The 18,775-nt window shown below is 47.7% G+C and overlaps 1 protein-coding gene across 3 annotated transcripts in view; it reads right to left on the bottom strand.

Annotated features, from left to right (window-relative positions):
• Positions 1–14,271, bottom strand: part of CA6 (carbonic anhydrase 6) — a 31,477-nt gene extending 17,206 nt beyond the window's left edge. Inside the window, exons 1-3 of one of the 3 annotated variants that reach the window (XM_081016152.1) lie at positions 14,154–14,271; positions 4,318–4,460; positions 402–581 (exon numbers count right to left, since the gene is read on the bottom strand). In XM_081016152.1, the coding sequence (XP_080872278.1) occupies positions 402–581; positions 4,318–4,396 (259 nt within the window). In that variant the 5' untranslated portion in view covers positions 4,397–4,460; positions 14,154–14,271. Of the gene's footprint in view, positions 1–401; positions 582–4,317; positions 4,461–5,962; positions 6,111–14,153 lie in introns of those variants that run through there. The other 2 variants (XM_081016153.1, XM_081016151.1) reach the window with 2 other exon arrangements.
• Between the last annotated feature and the right edge of the window lie 4,504 nt (positions 14,272–18,775).

Below are 18,775 nucleotides of genomic sequence, written 5' to 3'. Positions count from 1 at the left end.
AAGAATAAGAACTGTTGAAATGTCTTGTTGTTATCAACCGACGGGCTGATTTATCAGCCTTAAGGGCTTGCATATCTAGAAAATAACCCTTGTCTTGAATTGTTATTCTGCATTTGGGAAGTGAATCGGGACTTGACATGGCAGGTAGACACATTCCCAGGAACACAAGGAGCTGCCTTATACCAAGTCAGACACTTGCTCCACCTAGCTCAGTATGGTCTACACTGACTGGCAGCAGCTGGCCAGGGTTTCAGGCAGGGGACATTCCCAGCTGTACCAGGAGATGCCATTGGGGATTGAATCTGGGACATCTTGCATGCTCATCCACTGAGCCATGGTCCTCTCTTCCCCACAGCCATTCAGCAGATTCACCACCTTTTTTACCTGTTGCTCATATTCACCTGAATGCCCATTGTTAGTCATGGTGAAGGTTCCTTGCAGGGGCCCAGCATAGCCGTGGAGCTCCAGCGGTTCCAGTTCCGGAGAGTATTGGACAGACCTCTTCCGAATATCAATGGGGGACTGACGCTTTCCCAGGCAGTCTGGGAAGTGATTTCCCCAGTGCACTTCATCCAGTTCCCCTTCAGAAGCAACGTCAGAGAGGAGGGAAGAGAGGAAGAGGAGAGGCTGTCAGGCTGAGCTTGCAATGAAGAAATTGTCTTAGGTAGAAGTTCTGAGGCACACAGCCTGGCAGCTTGAGACAAGGATACCTGAACTATCATGTCTCTCCTCTTATATACCCAATTGATCACTCACACTCTACAAGAGAGGGCCACCTGCAGGAGGTCCATATGATACAGGAATAGGGCCTTCTGTGTGGTGGCTCCAGCCTTTTGGAATTCCCTCCTGTTAAATATTAGGCTGAAAGTACACCATACAGTGGTACCTCAGGTTAAGAACTTAATTTGTTCTGGAGGTCCGTTCTTAACCTGAAACTGTTCTTAACCTGAAGCACCACTTTAGTTAATGGGGCCTCCCGCTGCTGCCGCGCCGCCAGAGCACGATTTCTGTTCTCATCCTGGAGCAAAGTTCTTAACCCAAGGTAATATTTCTGGGTTAGTCGAGTCTGTAACCTGAAGCGTATGTAACCTGAAGTGTATCTAACCTGAGGTACCACTGTATATTTAAAGCACATGGCTTCCCCCCATCAAAAACAACAACATGGGAACTGTAGTTTGTCAAGGGTTCTGGGAATTGTAGCTCTGTGACAAGTAAACTACAGTTCCCGGTATTTTTTAGGGGGAGAGCCATGTGGTTTAAATGTGCTTTAAATCTATGGTGTGGGGCAATGCTTTATGCGCTAAATGCTTCCCTAAGAAGTTGTGCTCTTATGCTCTGACCACTCAGACGCATCTAAGTGAATCTCTTCTTGCTGCCTGCCACTTTCTTAGGGTGCTATTCCCTGAAGTTGGTGTATAAACACTCTAAAGACGTTGCTGTTGCTGTGGTTTAATTAATAAAATACATTCCATGACATCACAGCAAGTCAGCCAACCGCAGCTTGTAAACAACAGCCTGTTTAGGTAGTGTGGTGGGGCTTGCCTGTAAAAGCTCCAATATTCTTTTAATGTCCAAATCTTCAAAGCAACTCATGCAAATAGACAAGGCTCTTTCCTCTCTCTCTCCCTATGTCTATCTTATCAGTATATTTAGCTCTTACGGCCTGGTAGGGGCCTCAAGGTTGCCTCTCAAACCTCCCTGCTTTGTTTGCAATCGATATGGAAACCTTTCCTCTCATCTTTGTCAGTTCTCTTGTTGGCGGTCAGAGGCATTGATCCGTTCCGCCACACTCACCGCTTTCCAAAGGAAAGTGCGGCAGAGACGAGGCAGAAAACAGACGAGCTGGCCTTTTTGCAGCAGCCTCCGAAAGAATGGTTAATGGACAAGGATGGTGGAGGCTGTAGTCCAGCAATGTGGGGGGCAGGGAGACACAGCTTCCCCATGCCTGGACTCAAGGCTCCTGGGAGCACCTTCCAGAAAGGAAGCTCCCTGCTGTGTCTCTGCATGAGTGGCTGTTCCGGCTGCTATTAAGACTGTTCAAAACAGGGACAGGAACCTGAGGCTTTCCAGATGACGTTCGACGGCAACTCCCTTCAACCCTTAGCCCCCAGGGCCAAACATCAGGATGATAGGAGTTGTGGTCTGCAACATCTGGAGGGCACCAGGATGGCTATCCCTGAGTTGAGAGTCACAGTGAAGAGAGCTCCCGTTAGTGCCCAGGTCAGCCATAATGCTCCCTAGTTGAGCCTGAGCCAGCTGCTCATTCCAGTCCTAGATTGATTTGGTCATATGAATGGAGGACTGGAGTCTGGAGCTGAGCAGTTACAGAATCTGCTTTGCCTACAGACGGGTTCCAGGTTCAACCCCTGGAATCTCCAGGAAGGGAAGGGAAAGATCCTTGTGCGCAGTCTTGCAGCATTACTGCCAGTCTGTGTAAGTGCTACTGAGCTCGGTGGACCAGTGGTCTGGTCTGACTCCACTTCTTCTGGGCCTGTTTTGTGGGGAGCAGCCTGTAATCCAGGGATAGATTCTCCCTACTGACAATATATCTGCATTGCTGATACAATCATACCTCGAATTGAATGTGCTTCGGGTTGAGCACGTTCGAGTTGCGCTCCGTGGCAACCCAGAAGTAACGGAGCGCGTTACTTCCGGGTTTCGCTGCTTGCGCATGCGCAGACGCTCAAAATGATGTCGCGTGCATGCGCGGAAGCGGCGAAACGCGACCCACGCACGCGCAGACGCACCGTCGCGTCTTGCGTTCCGTTCGGGATGCAAACGGGACTCCGGAACGGATCCCATTTGCATCCCGAGGTACCACTGTAATTGCATATTTATATATAATGTACATAGCTAGGGCTGTTATACATCCGGAATTTCCAGGACATATCCGGGATTCGTCCGTCGGAAATAGAGTCTGGGCAGAATTTGTGAAAATCTGTAAACATGCCCAGGAAAACCCAGGTGTATGGCAACCCATGTCAGAAGTAGTGTTAGAAACTGAGATATGAAAGCTAGGAGCTGAATGGCACCTTAAACCTAGTTTACAGGCGCAACAAGGGAATATCTAGGCACACCTTTTAAAATAACAATACAAAGCTGAAAATGAATGAACTGCAGCTAAAATATTATGTTCGTTTTTCACATGGTCTAGTCCTTCCCCTGCCCACCCCTCAATATTCTTAAGAGGGTCTCTTCTCCAGTCTTCAGAGAGTGACTGGAAGTGGGGAGGCAGAAAAAGGTCCTCCTTTCCTTCCACTCTGCGGTTTTAATCTGAAATCTTAGGCGCAGTACTGCGGCCAGAGCTCAGAAAATGCTCACACCAATGAAATTCCCTGTCGCAAAATGTGCCTAGAACAATGGGAGTTTTGAACACTGGTCGGAAGTGTTGTTTTTTGGGCAAATTTCCTTTAAAAATAGTTTTAAAAAGCTCAACAACTCTCGTGTCCGGATTCTCACTTTTTGAAATATGGCAACCCTAACATAGCATAAGAGGTGTTCAGTTCTTGCTTCGTTTTATTAAGGGGGTTGCATTACCCTTCCCCACAAACAATAAGTATTTTTCTGCAGGCATGGAATTTTCCTTTACACAGAACATTAAAAACAACAACAACTTGTATATCTCCCATTATAATGGTACAACCCACACCACCACCTCAATTTATATTTAGTCCTTTGATACCCTATGTTTCCCCCAGGGAACTCAGAAATAAATAAATCCTCCCAACAACTCTGTGAGTCAAGCTAGCTGAGATGTTGTAAATTTCTCGAAGTCATCACTTCAGAGCTCAAAAGGGGGATTTGAATCTGTAACCATGTGCACACTATAAAGCACATTTCCACCAAAGAACTCTGGGATATGTTGTTTGTTGTGAGAGCTAACAACAGCAGCTCTGTGAGGGATAAACTACTGTACAGTTCCCGGGATTCTTGGGGGAGAGGGAATGTGCTTTAAATATATGCTTGCATCTCCCCAATCTCTCGTCTGACGCACTAGCCACTATGCCACACTGCCTTTCAACCCCATCATTCCGTCACATGCACAGACTTGGCATTGTTTTGAAGCCTACATGCGTAGAGCTACGGCGCTGATGCTGCAATCCTGATCCTATTTGCTCCGAAGGAAATCTTGCTGGAAGCCAATTGGATTTATGTCTGAGCAAATATGCCTAGCTTATAGCTCAGTTTCAATCTAAGCCTTTCGTTTCAACCGGGGTGTCAACCCTGCAGGTTTCCAGCAACAGAAGGGAGAATGTTAAACGCAGCGCCTACCCCCCCTTCTCCTCGCACCCCATCCCAATCCTGTCTCCTTATTACCTTTGTAGGTCCAGTGCAGGACATGAGAAGAGCTCAGCTGCAAAAGGAAGAAGGGGAACACCCAGCCACTAGTCCTCATGGCTCTCCCAAGTCTGAGAGCAGGTGCCAGCGAGGAACCAGCCCGTCTTCTTCTCTTATTTATTCTGGAAAGAGTAAATAACAATTTACTTTAAAGCCAGCCTTCCCCCCGCCCGCCCCACCTTTCCCTGCTCCCTGCCAAAACAATAACAGATATCATCAACCTACTGGGGTATTCCCTCCCCCCAAGCTTACATCTCCTAATGATATCTTATTGACCCACCTGGGAGAAGAGCTGCCAGGCACTCTAATGGGATGGCAAAACAGCAAAGAGCACAAGGTCAATGGCACCACGGCAATGTAACGTTCTGTACTTTTGCAAAGCTCGCGGTCTCCACTCTCGGGAGCCGGCGTTATTGGCCTTCTGTACAGCAGCGTCCTGGAAGCATTAATGTTTAATGCTTCCCAGCATGCATTAGGGCAGGGAGGGGGGTAGGGAACCTCCAGCCCAGGGGCCAAAGGCAGCCCTCCAAGACTCTCTGCCTGGACGTCAGGATACACAAAACACACCCACTTCCCAGAGCAGACCCTCCACCGGCCCGGCTCTGGGCTTCATTCCCCGAAATCTGGGTGGGATCCCCTCCAAACTGGTGCCAAAGCTTTGCAGCCGTTTCGCACCAAAACCCCCACGTTTTGCGCACACAGCCCCCAAAAAACTGAGTAATTTGGGGGCATAGGTATCACCCCCCCCAACCCCAGCATTGCCCGATTGACTCCAAACTGGTGCCAAAGTTTTGCAATGTTTTCACCCTTTTGTACCATGAACCCTACGTTTTGCACCGCCACCCCCAAACTAAGGAATCAACATTCAAACAGGGAGTGATAGGTATCTCCCCCCCCCCCCCGGAAAAAAATGCAACATTGTCCAATTCACTCCAAGCTTGGGTGTTTTTGCCTGGCTGCAAAGTGCCCTTGAACTCTGATCATGCCTCATTAGCCTAAACGGAGGACAGAGGGTGTGTGTGTGTGTGTGTGTGTAGAAAATAGTCTACTGTACAAAAATAAAGTTTACATTTACATTTGTTGTTCTGGTCACCTTTGCATCCAGCCCCTCCCACCCCTAGCATGTGGCCCCTGGGAGTTTTCACAGAAGGGAATGTGGCCCTCGAGCTGGAATAGTATCCCTACTAATGCACTGGGTCTATAGCATAAAGCAGGGGTCGGCAACATGTGGTCCATGAGCAGGATGCGGCCCACGAAGACCATTTTACCAGCCCACGAGCCGTCCCGAACGGAGCTGCCCGCTTGGCGAGTCCCCCGCGCACTGTGCTAAACCAGCGCAGGACAGTGTGCGGACTCGCCAAAAATCATGCCGGCGTACATGCAGATACTGGAAATCACGTCTGTGCATGTCCAGATGCCAAAAATCGCTTCTTTACAGGTGGGATTTTCGGTGTCTGGACTTGCGCAGAAGCGATTACCAATGCTGCAGACATGTGCAGACACGATTTCCGGCGCCGTGCAGCACCAGTCTGGCCCACGGACAATCTCCGTGGGAGTGCTCCGCCCCGTGGCCAGTAAACCTTGCTGACCCCTGGTATAAAGGCATGTGGTGCAGCCAACGTACTGAAGGAAAGCCGGTTTGTGTTTGGTCAGCATCCGGGTGGGTGGCCGTTCAGGGCCTCAGGTGCGATGCAAATTTCATAAACAAGACTTCAGGCACACAGATGGATCCCCAAGGAGAAAACGTCAGACTCGGCACCAGTATGTAGCAAGTTTGTACCACCAGCTTGGGCTCCCAGACCTGGAAGTGCAAGAACACCATCCCAGAATAATATGCTACTGAGGAGGCAGTGCCCAGGCCTGTGCCCAGGCTCCATCCAAATCCCTGACCCCAAAATGAATCCAGATGATTCAGGTCGACCCAGGATTTGGCTGGAGTGAGTTGAGGCACTGGAGTTATCTGGATCTATCAAAGCAGGATGGCGAGATCTGGTGGCAAGGAGGGTGGAGGAGACTGCGCAAGTTTGGTTCAAGGTCCAGATCAGGTCAGGTTGGCTCCAGATCATACTGGGTCAGATTTTCCTCTCACTTTTTGGGGAGAGGAGTCTAGTTTGGATGCTGGGTCTTGTTTTTCTCCTGTCCTTCATAAGTTGTACTCTACATCTGGAGGACACCAGGTTGACTGCACTAGCCAAGGCACCCTCATTCCCATCATTTACCTTCAAAACAACCTTGCAAGGCGGGATAGCGTTAGAGAGGTGACACCTGGCCAAAGTTCACTCCGTAAGCATTGTAACTGAGTGGGGATCAAAACCCAGTTCTCCCTGAATTTAGCCCAGTGCTAATTATTGCACTAGCTGTCCCTTTATTGGTTTAAAACAGAAGCTGTGGACCCCATCGCAACAGGAAAACACTTTGCGTGTGCTGAGAAATAAGAAAAGGTAAAGGGACCCCTGACCATTAGGTCCAGTCATGACCGACTCTGGGGTTGCGTGCTCATCTTGCTTTATTGACTGAGAGAGCCGGCGTTTGTCCGCAGACAGCTTCCGGGTCATGTGGCCAGCATGACTAAGCCGCTTCTGGCGAACCAGAGCAGCGCACGGAAACGCCGTTTACCTTCCCGCCGGAGCAGTACCTATTTATCTACTTGCACTTTGACATGCTTTCAAACTGCTAGGTTGGCAGGAGCACGGACCGAACAACGGGAGCTCACCCCGTTGCGGGGATTCGAACCGCTGACCGTCTGATCAGCAAGTCCTACCTTGCTATTAAATTCTTTGCTGTCTTAAAAACAAACAAAAGAGAAAACCTTTGGTCTCTTTCACGAGGATCCATACCTCGGATCAATGTTTTTGCAGCACTGGCAAACACCAGATCTGTGATTTCAACTGTACAGTCTACCAACATGATTTTTAACAAATTAGAGGGCTCATTACATCAGCTTTGCCAACAGACCAGCTGTATCAGGAACCTCTTACCTCTGAACTATGTCAGCTGGTCATTATCAGAACAACTTTTTAAAGAATTGGTGCCTGAGTTTGCTTTCCTCTTCCCTCCGTGTCCCTTTTCCCTTGCGTGTTGTGGTGGGCGTTGGGGTTTAGACTGTCTTGCTTTAATTAACTGTAGGTAAGTTAATTAACTCCTGCCAACCTAGCAGTTCGAAAGCACGTCCAAGTGCAAGTAGATAAATAGGTACCGTTCCGGCGGGAAGGTAAACGGCGTTTCCGTGCGCTGCTCTGGTTCGCCAGAAGCGGCTTAGTCATGCTGGCCACATGACCCGGAAGCTGTACGCCGGCTCCCTCGGCCAATAAAGCGAGATGAGTGCCGCAACCCCAGAGTCGGTCATGACTGGACCTAATGGTCAGGGGTCCCTTTACCTTTACCTTTTTAAGTTAATTAAAGCACCTTAGAGACCAGCTAAGTTTGTTACTGGTATGAGCTTTCGTGTGCATGCACACTTCTTCAGATACACACTGTAGCTAAGTCAATCTGGGAACCCTTTTAGCTGAAAGTGGGGTAGAAATGCACTAAATAAATAATATAATAATTTAGTGGCAGATTTGTTGGCCAAGTGTGGAGGGCTGCCACCCACAAGCATTCATGAGGAGCTGCTTTAATTCTACTAGATCTGATCTTTTGTTCTGACTCCATGGAAAAACAAAGCATATTTTTCTTTATGTGCACACAAGCATACATGTCCTTTGGGGGCAGTTGGATTGTGATGCAGGTCTGGGGAGGTGGAGGGAAATAAGCAACCATGAGTGTATGCCCATGGCACTCTCTCAAAATTCAATATATTTTCACTGGCCCGAAAAGGTTGGTGACACCCATCTGCCAACAGCCCATTTTAAATGAATGTTAGGGGCTCTGATGTCACATTCCCCCCCTCCTCTGGTGAATCTAAACTCTACATTCTCAACCTCTGAGCAAGGGAAAGGATACTTTTGAACACAATCATTTCAGGCTTGCAAAGGCAGCAGAATGGAGACGCCTGTGCAGAGGTGATGCTCTGCGGTGGAATCCCTTGTAGGTGATGCTGGTATAAATGGCTAAGTTGCTTTTCTCTCAGCTAATTTCAATGACTATTTAAAGTAAAGGTAAGGTAAAGGACCCCTGGATGGTTAAGTTCAGTCAAAGGCGACTATGGGGTTGCGGCGCTCATCTTGCTTTCAGGCCGAGGGAGCTGGCATTTGTCCACAGACAGCTTTCCAGGTCATGTGGCCAGCATGACTAAACCGCTTCTGGCACAAAGGAACACCGTGACGGAAACCAGAGTGCACGGAAATGCCATTTACCTTCCCACCGCAGCGGTACCTATTTATCTACTTGCACTGGTGTGCATGAGAACTGCTAGGTTGGCAGAAGCTGGGACAGAGCAATGGGAGCTCACCCTGTTGCACAGATTTGAACCCATAGCTGTCAACGTTTCCCTTTTTTTAAGGGAAATTCCCTTATTCCGAATAGGATTCCTCGCAAGAAAAGGGAAAAGCTGACAGCTATGTTTGAACCGCTGACCTTCTGATCAGCAAGCCCAAGAGGCTCAGTGGTTTAGACCACAGCGCCACCCGCTCCCTCAATGACTATTTACCCAGCCCTGGATATACAAGGATTACGCAAGGCACTGTGGGCCATGTTTAGCTCTGCGTTGCACAGACCAATGCAGATGTCAAAAGCAATGACTCCTCCAGGAAAGGGGAGGTGGGGGAAGCCGGGAAGGAATAACACCATCTGATCTTGAATGCATCATGCGGAATAATAATGAATGAGATGGCGGGAAGCTTTTTTTAAAAAAATTAAGCATTTGCAGGCAGTGAGTTCCCAAGCAAGCTTCATGTTTTGTGTAATGCTGCCATGGTGGGAAGGGGAGTGGTCACACAGAAAGGCAAAACCTCTCTTTTTATTTCTCCTTGTAGGATGCGCTGTTTGCATTTAGTTTAACTAGTAATGCACTATCTGTTTCTCTCCTCCCTGAGCTCCATCTGCCCTATTCAAAATGCATCAGTTAACACTGTAAGTTGATGAGCCCTCAAACCCTGAATTCAAATCTCGTCTCAGTCTTGACTCAGAAGCTAGCCTTAGCCCAGCTGTCCTATCCAAACTCAGGCCCTGGACTGGACCAATATGAAGTGTAAGACTCTGTACAGCCTTTCAGGTCCCACAGAATCCTTTGGCAGCTGGGTACCTTATCACTGCGCCAGGAGTTCTGTTTACCTCTCAGGCTTGCAAAGGCATTTACAACAAAGGCTTTCTCCATCTTGCCAAGTTGCATCTATTTTGGCTGGTGGTGGATTGCCAGAGTATCTGTTACATATATTCCTCATCCCCAGCTACCAAATCCTTTTAAATTTAGATGCAAGTGTTTCAAACTGGGATCTTCCACATGCAGATCATTGTGCTATGGAGTCCCTCCCCTTAAGGTCTAGTTTGTTGTTGCACCTTGGTCAGCTGGGACTGGGCTTGCCAACTTATTTTAAAAAGCGTGACCACGGAGCCCCCACGCGCGCAACCTTCTCCCGGCAGCCTTTGCGAGCGGAGGAGCAGGGAGACACTGCAGCAGCTTCAAGATGGCGAACTGACCCGTTCCAGTAAAAGATGTGAGGCTGCTGGATGTAGAAGTGGGGCAGTTATATGAAGAAAGCAGGTATCGGTTGCATGGCCATGATGCTAACTGCTTATGTGGTTTTCAGCTACATCTGGAGCTTCGACCGTATAAAGCATGATCCCTGGAGGAAGTATCACTGAAGCTTGATGGACCAGAAGAATACAAGCTGCCATACTGCGACTCGTAGTGAGTTTGCTTCAACTGAATGCAGATTGGCTCTTACCTTCTAGACTCAACAGTGCATTCTGTGACCAATAATAAAATATTTACTTTCATTTTTTTTAAAAAAAGTGTGACCACACACTTGAGGTGGTAGACAATTTTGTCTACCGGGGTTCCACCATAACCAGCAACCTCTCCATCAATGGTGAGCTGGACAAGCGTATTGGCAAGGCAGCTATGGCAACGGCTTGCCTCTCCGAAAGGGTGTGGGAGAATGTGATGCCAACGTTCAATACCAAGGTGAAGGTCTACCAGGCCTGTGTTTAGCACATTGCTTTGTGGAAGTAAGTCGTAGGCAACTTACAGCCATTAGGAGCAATGCCCCAACATCTTCCACATGTGCTGTTGGTAAGGAAGATTTGTGGTATCACAGGGCAGGACACAATTCCAAACAAAGAGGTGCTCTCCCAATCCCACATTCCCAGCACGTTCTCACTCCTGTCTCAGCAACATCTGTGCTGTCTTGGTCACGTCCACAGAATGGAAGGTGGCAGGATCCCCAAGGACATACTCTATAGAGAGCTGGCTTCTGGCACCAGGCCAATGGGCAGACCAACTCTGTGCTACAAATATGTCTGCAGAAGGAACAGGAATGCTGGTAACATCAACCCTGCCACATGGGAATCGCTTGCAGATGACTGCAGTGCCTGGAGACAGGCAGGCAATTTGTGTATCCATAGCAGTGACCAGAGGAGAAATGACCACTGGGAAGAGTGCCGAGAGAAGGAACGCCATGGTGCATCTGCAGCAACACAACCGGACACCTTCATCTGCCCCAGCTGCAACGAAACATGTCTCTCCTGCATCGGTCTCTACAGCCACAGCAGGCGCTACAACCTTCCAACACCTTGACCTCCTCCCCAGAAGTGCACTGCTCCATTGTCTCCAAAGAGGGGTGAGGGGAGAGACTTCATCAGGCAAGGCCTTCTTCCACCTGCCTTGCCCCACCCTCCAGTCTCTGCTTATCAATTTGTATTGTATTATGTTATGCACAGTGGCATGCTGTTGTTTACTGATTATAGTTTAGAAATCATTTATTGTAATTGTTAAGAGTGGATTTCTGTTTAACTTTTATATGCCGATATTATTATTCTATATTATTCTAATGAATGTTGAATGTTACTTTATTTGATGTAGGTTGCTTATTTTAAAGCTATGTTTTATTATCACATTTTTTGTATTGCATTAGTTTGTTATAAGGTGTACATTCTTTGTTTCTTCAGCTTGTAAACCGCCTTGAGTATTGTAAGATAGAAAGACGGTATACAAATTAAAAGTGATGATGATGAAAGACAGGTAGATGCCAATGTTACACAGAGGATGGAGCAAACTTGTTTTTCTCCTGCTCTGGATTCAAGTTACCAGAAAGGAGATTCCGCCTAAACATCAGGAAGAACATTTTGACAGTAACAGCAGTTTGTCAGTGAAATTGTCTCCCACAATAGGTGGTGAACTCTCCTTCCTTTTTTTGTAAGCAGAGGTTGGATGGCCACCTGTCATGGATGCTGAAGTTGAGATTCCTGCATTGCAGGGGGTTGGATTAGATGGCCCTTGGGGTCCCTTCCAATTCCACGATTCTATGGCAGGGAGAAAAAACAACATTTCCCCCCTTCTCTTTCTGGAAATGCTTGCGTAGAACCGCTCCCACACTCGGCTTGATTCCTCTGGCTTTTCAGCTGCATTGTGCATTGAGGAGTTGTGACATCCAGTGGTCAAACACAATGCTGCTTTCGTTGGGTAGAGAGTTCTTCATGCATGCCCACAATAACACAGGCCTTATGGGGCATTTTTCCATCTTCCAAAATGCTAGCCAGACACTTTGGGGTTTGTTTGGTTTTTTTGTCTGACTGAGGGGAATGACGAAGAGAATACAATTTTACAACACCAATGCGAGGAGAAGGAGAAGGTGGAGAAGCAGATGTTCTTCTGTGCCACCAACAGCAATCAAACAAGGAATTATAAATAATAATTTGTAGAGGCTTAGCAGTTGTTTATTTGCAGATAGGCTAACTTGTGGTGGCCTGGGCGGGGGGGGGGAGAGTAGGGTATAGGAAAGTCCGTAGCTCAGCGATAAAGCATCTGTAGAAGGTTCCAGGTTCAATCCCTGGCATCTCCAGGTAGGACTGGGAATGTCCCTGTCTAAAACCCCAGAGAGCTGCTGTCAGTCTGTGTAGACCAGTGGCGGCCAAACTTGGCCCTCCAGCTGTTTTGGGACTACAATTCCCATCATCCCTGACCACTGGTCCTGTTAGCTAGGGATGATGAGAGTTGTAGTCCCAAAACAGCCGGAGGGCCAAGTTTGGCCACCACTGTGTAGACAATACAGGACCAACTCTTCAGCTTACTTGCTTTAAGCTAGTCTGTCACTTGGGATGGGCTTTGGCCCAGAAAAGCAACCTAGAAATATTTTAAAATATATATATTTTTTTAAATGAGGCAGAGTGAGGGGGCCACCTCTTTTTAAATGGGGCACCATTTAAAAACATAGAAGAGCATAGGGACAAAGTGGCCAGGCCCCAGTCCTCGCCTCAAGTATCACTGCCCTGTCCACTCATCCTATTGCTGCGGCTGCTGCGGCCTTATCTCGCCACTTCCACAAGCAAAGTTTTACAGGCGAGCGGCACTGCCCACCCCTCAGTCACCTGACATCAGTGACATCAGGTGATCCCAATAACCTGTGCGGTTTGCAAGCAAAACGTTGCAGCTACTCTATTATGCATTGGTTTCCTCTGCGATAGCCTTCCTTCCTTTAGCTTATAAAAGCCCAAAGAGTAATTAACGACAGCAAAAATTGAATTGTTGTGCAATCAAGATGTACCTTGGGAACAGCTCAGTGTGAATCAGTCCCTTTGACACTATGCTTTTAAAGCCCATTCTTTCCCTTAAAGAAGGTTTGTTTGTTTTTACACCTTTTGGGAGTAACGGATAGACCCCTGTCCCTGCCTGCCCAACCCCCCACTTCATAAATAAATGGGACACATCTGAACAGTCAGATACGAGCGTTTCTTTCGTATGTAGCTCTTGGGCCCAGTTCCTCAGAAGGAAAAAAGCAAGGAGAGGTGTCAGGAAGTGTGAGGAAAGGGTGTCAGGATTCTTTCTGCATTGCGGAGCTTCAAAATTGTAAAAACCAGGCCCTGAATGACAATACTGAAGAGACGCTTCATGGCTCTTGAATGAAATATATTCTCCATACTCCGTAGATCGGACTTGATTTTTGAAATATAATTATCAAACAAGACAGTCTACAGTTAAGAGTTGGTGCGACACTATGGCTAAGATGAATCAGGAAGTTGCAAGTTCAAATCCTCCCCGCCACAAACTTCCGAGGTGAGCTTAGGTGAAACAATTACATTACTTCATCACATTTCATCATCACTGCTGGTACACTCACCACACCCACCCTGGATGAAGCAGACTGTGAAGAAAAGTGCTTGGAATATGGAGAAAGGGAGAGTTTAGCTCCCCTCATGTCACACCCATTCCTTTTCGGTGCGTAAAATAGACCTGGACCACTCAACCTCCCACTTTATAAATGAATGGGGCACACATCTGAACACTCAAATAGGACGCTCCTGTCATAGGACGGGCCCTCATGGTCCTCACAAGGAGAAAGCAAGGAGAGTTATGAAGAAGTGTGGGGAAAGGGTGACCTCTGCCTGTGAAGAAAGGACAATGAGGCCTGATTTTAAGTCACATCGACTCAATACATTTAAAGGACTTAAAACACATGGCTTCCCCTCTAAAAGAATCTCTAGGTCTGTATTCACCTCCTGCACAGCCACATTGACACCACCCTCCCGCGCCACAAAGGGGTCAAAACTTTGGGAAACCCTCATCTAGATGCTTCCTTTATTGGAAAGATCTGTAAAATTGTGTCCTTACGCATGAATGGAAAATTCAGCGAAATAATTAATTATGATGCACAGTTCCACACGGATTGGAAAGCGGTCGCTATGTTCATAGTCTTTCACATACATGCAGTTTAACTCACCTGACCGATGCGCAGTGATGTAATTGCTATGAGATCTGAAAACGGTCCTGGCCTTAGAGATCTGGGTACCTTTGCCCCCATTCCATCCATGATCGCTGTGAAAATTCTCTCCGCCATATGTAGATCTGCTTGTGACATCACAAGAGGCAGCTGGGTTCTACTATTAAACCTCCCCATCTCCTTTCTTTGTCCCTTATTTACCATTATATGCCAGTCCATGAGCTTTGCTCATTCAACACTACCAGATTACGTTGCAGTAACAGTGGAGGGTGGTGCGTCAGGGCAAGTGGGGCACTGCCCCACCACTGCCCAATGTCAGGCCCCACTTGCCTGTCCTCTTACCTACAACCAGATCACAGAGGCCTGCCGGTTTCCTCCTCCTTAAGCCGCATTTGTGCCATACAGCACTATGATACTGCGGTGAACAGTTATGGCTTCCCCCAAAGAATTCTGGGAGTTGTAGTTTGCTAAGTGTGATGAAAGTAATTGGGAGGCACCTATTCCTGCCGGGTTTGTCCGTTGCTACTTCCAAATCAGGCATATTCCTGAGTTCCACAAGTTTATTTCCCCTACTCCTCAAATTCAGCCTCCGGAAGTGTTCCTGAGCATGTGCAGAGTGCATTTATATACCCACCAAATAACTACAGAAAGTCCCAGTTTTTCAAGGGAAGACTTACAAACAGGAAGTACCGTATTTTTTGCTCTATAAGACTCACTTTTTCCCTCCTAAAAAGTTAGGGGAAATGTGTGTGCGGCTTATGGAGCAAATGCAGGCTGCGCAGCTATCCCAGAAGCCAGAACAGCAAGTGGGATCGCTGCTTTCGCTGCGCAGTGATCCCTCTTGTTGTTCTGGCTTCTGAGATTCAGAATATTTATTTCTTGTTTTCCTCCTCCAAAAACTAGGTGCGTCTTATGGTCTGGTGCGTCTTATAGTGTGAAAAATACGGTAATTAATCCAGAGGGACGCGGGGGGCGCTGTGGGTTAAACCACAAGCCTAGGACTTGCCGATCAGAAGGTTGGCGGTTCAAATCCCTGCGACGGGGTGAGCTCCCGTTGCTCGGTCCCTGCTCCTGCCAACCTAGCAGTTCAAAAGCACATCAAAGTGCAAGTAGATAAATAGGTACCACTCCGGTGGGAAGGTAAACAGCGTTTCTGTGCGCTGCTCTGGTTCGCCAGAAGCGGCTTAGTCATGCTGGCCACATGACCCGGAAGCTGTACGCCAGCTCCCTCGGCCAATAAAGCGAGATGAGCGCCGCAACCCCAGAGTCGGTCACGACTGGACCTAATGGTCAGGGATCCCTTTTAATTAATCCAGAGGTGCAGCAGGTAGTTCACTGCAGCTGTCAACCATACAGCCCCCTCCCCTCAAGCCCCATCTTGCAACATCTTAAACACAAACACGTTTATAGTGACAGAAGTTTCATGGCTCCTGAAATGAACCAAACAATCCCCCGGACTCACAAGCTCGGAATTATTACATTCAACAGATTGTGTGCCCAGGACAAAGTTACAGTACTGTACTATACTGTTGCTGGAGCCTCTATCAGGGAGGCATCCGTGCTGAAAATCCTGGCATAATTCAGGTGTTGGTATTATTTTTCCTTGCATCAGCTTATTTCTTCTTTTTAAAAAATGATAATTAATAACATAGTATTGTACAGTTTGGCAGGAGCCATAGACTAGGGAGATAAGGCTTCCACAGCGGGGAGAGGGGGATATCACTGGTCATTCACTGATTTTCTGCTCTGTAGGCATTTGAAAAAATATTATTTCTTTGCTTCCCACCTCTGGGATAACTATGCGGTTTGCTTTTCCGTGAGAATCTGGATGTGCTGCCGATGGAATCGGGCGCTTTGCACGCTCGTTTTGAAAACAACCGAATTCTTTCTCACGATGGGGGCGAGGTGGGAACAGGAGGCGTTAAGTGAACAGAAAGACAGCACACGGATCTGCTTTTGCAGAAGGAAGAGCTGATGTGGTTTCGCAGTGTTTGAAGGGGCTGGGGTCAACATCTCCACCGGAAAAGGTGCGCCTTAATGGGAAACAGCATCCCAGACAATAACTCTCTGTGTGCATTTATTTAAAGTTTGATAAGCAAGGGGTTTCTTGAGTGATCCAGAAATTCTTAAGTCTTATAAGAAGAAGAAGGGGGGAAAGGCATGTAAAAATTAAAATTTGCCGTGTAGATGGTTGTTATGTGCATTGTAATTCCTGTACTGAGTAGAGCTTGTAGAGGACCACCAAAATCTATTCCAGCTCTGATCCTAATAATAATAATAATAATAATAATAATAATAATAATTTTTTATTTGTACCCCGTCCATCTGGCTGGGCCTCCCCAGCCACTCTGGGCAGCTTCCACAAAGACCAAAAATACACTAATATGTCATACATTAAAAACTTCCCTGAACAGGGCTGCCTTAAGATGTCTTCTGAATGTCAGGTAGTTGTTTATGTCTTTGACATCTGATGGGAGGGCATTCCACAGGGCGGGTGCCACTACCGAGAAAGTCTTCTGCCTGGTTCCCTGTAGCTTTGCTTCTCGCAATGAGGGAACCGCCAGAAGGCCCTCGGCGCTGGACCTCAGCATCCGGGCAGAACGATGCGGGTGGAGACACTCCTTCAGGTATACTGGGCCGAGGCCGTTTAGGGCTTTAAAGGTCAACACCAACACTTTGAATGATCCTAAGGCCCCATTCACTCTATTCATCTAAAGCATTCTTATTCCACTTTAAACAGTCTTGACTTTCCCCAAAGAATTCTGGGATCTGTAATTTGTTAAGGGTGCTGAGAGTTGTTAGGCGGCCCCGATCCCCTCATAGAGCTACAATTCTCAAAGTGCTTTTAGCAATCAATCCGGGAACCCTGAGAAGCGTAGCTCTGTTGGGGGGGGAAGGCAAATGACTGTCTAGTTTGGGGATGGGGAAGCTGTGGCCCTCCAGATGTTGCTGGATATACTCAATATAATCAGACCCCAGACAGCATGGGCAAGGCTTGGGGATGATGGGAGCTGTAGTCCAACAACATCTGGAGGACATCAGGCTTCCCGTTTACCTTCCCGCCAGAGTGGTACCTATTTATCTACTTGCACTTTGATGTGCTTTCAAACTGTTAGGTTGGCAGGAAGTGGTAAGCAGCTGGTCCCTTAGCCCTCATCTCTGTACTTAATCACAATATTAGGAGGGAAGGAGCGAGTGAGCGAGTAATAAAATATCATATCATAGCAACTTACCCTACAGCACGGTTGTAAGGTTTCCTGGGATAATTTATGCAAAAGTTCTCTGAATGGGCTGTATAAGTTACAGAGTTATGTTTGTGAAACATGCAGAACCCACCTGTTTGCAGCTGCTGCCTACAGAGGAAGTCTCTCCCACTATCTCATCTGCAATTTGGGTGGCCTAGTGGTTGGAGTGTTGGGCTGGGGCATTGGAGACCAGAGGTCAAATCCCTGCTCAGCCATGAAGCTCACCTTCGCCCAGCTGTCAAATCTCAGGCTCTAACCTACCCCACAGGGTTGTTGTGAGGGCAAAATGGAGAGAGGGGAGAACCAGACTGGCAAGTCAGTTAAAGAGAAAGGGGTTGTCTTATGTAACTCACTGCCACTTGGTCTATCCATAGCTATGTGCCTAAATGCAGGTCTATCCATAGCTATATGCCTAAATGGAGCCTCCATTTTCAGACGCAGTGTACATCTGAATGCTGGGAACAAACAAGGGAGGTCTGTTGCTTCTTATGCCCTGCTTGAAGGGTCTGCTGGAGGTAAAGGTAAAAAAAGGTAAAGGACCCCTGACAGTTAAGTCCAGTCGTGAACGACTCTGGGGTTGCAGCACTCATCTCGCTTTACAGGCCGAGGGAGCCGGCGTTTGTCCACAGTTTTTCCGGGTCATGTAGCCAGCATGACTAAGCCACTTCTGGCGAAGCAGAGCAGCGCACGGAAACGCCGTTTACCTTCCCGCCAGAGTGGTGCCTATTTATCTACTTGCACTTTGATGTGCTTTCAAACTGCTAGGTTGGCAGGAACTGGGACCAAGCAACAGGAGCTCACCCCGTCATGGGGATTCGAACCGCCGACCTTCTGATCGGCAAGCCCTAGGCTCTGTGGTTTAGACCACAGCGCCTGGGAAACATGATTCTGAACTCAATGGCCCTTTGACCCCATCCAGCAGGGCTCTTATTATTGTTCTCATAGTTCAGGGCATGGGGAGCCATACTCAGCTCCAGAGTCACATTCTCTTGTGGGCAATATTGCCAGGAAGGTGGGGCCACCAGCAAAAGATATCATTCTTACCTTTGTGCAGCCAGCCAGCATGCAAAAGTCAGATGTTCCCACAACACTATGTCTTTCCATACTGCTTTTAGGAAAGCAAAGAGGCACTTTCCAGCTTTCCATCCAGGCAAAAGCACTCAAAGAAGATGTGGCCTGTGACAGGGAGTGACGCCTGAGGCGATTCCAGAGAGCCATTTGCCCCACCCCCACCCTATTATTATTATTATTAGTAGTAGTAGTAGTACTAATTTGTTGGGCTCTAGTTGGCCTAGCAGGGCTCTTCTTAACTAGAATGGTCTTATTTCTGATGATGCATGTATAAGGATTGTACCAAGATAAGTACAGTGGTACCTC

The sequence above is a fragment of the Podarcis pityusensis genome (genome assembly GCF_964106645.2).
Source record: "Podarcis pityusensis genome assembly, chromosome: 8".
NCBI classification, from domain to species: Eukaryota; Metazoa; Chordata; class Lepidosauria; order Squamata; family Lacertidae; genus Podarcis; species Podarcis pityusensis.
The sequence above is the reverse complement of the archived record's forward strand: the minus strand, read 5'-3'. Positions and strand labels throughout refer to the sequence as shown.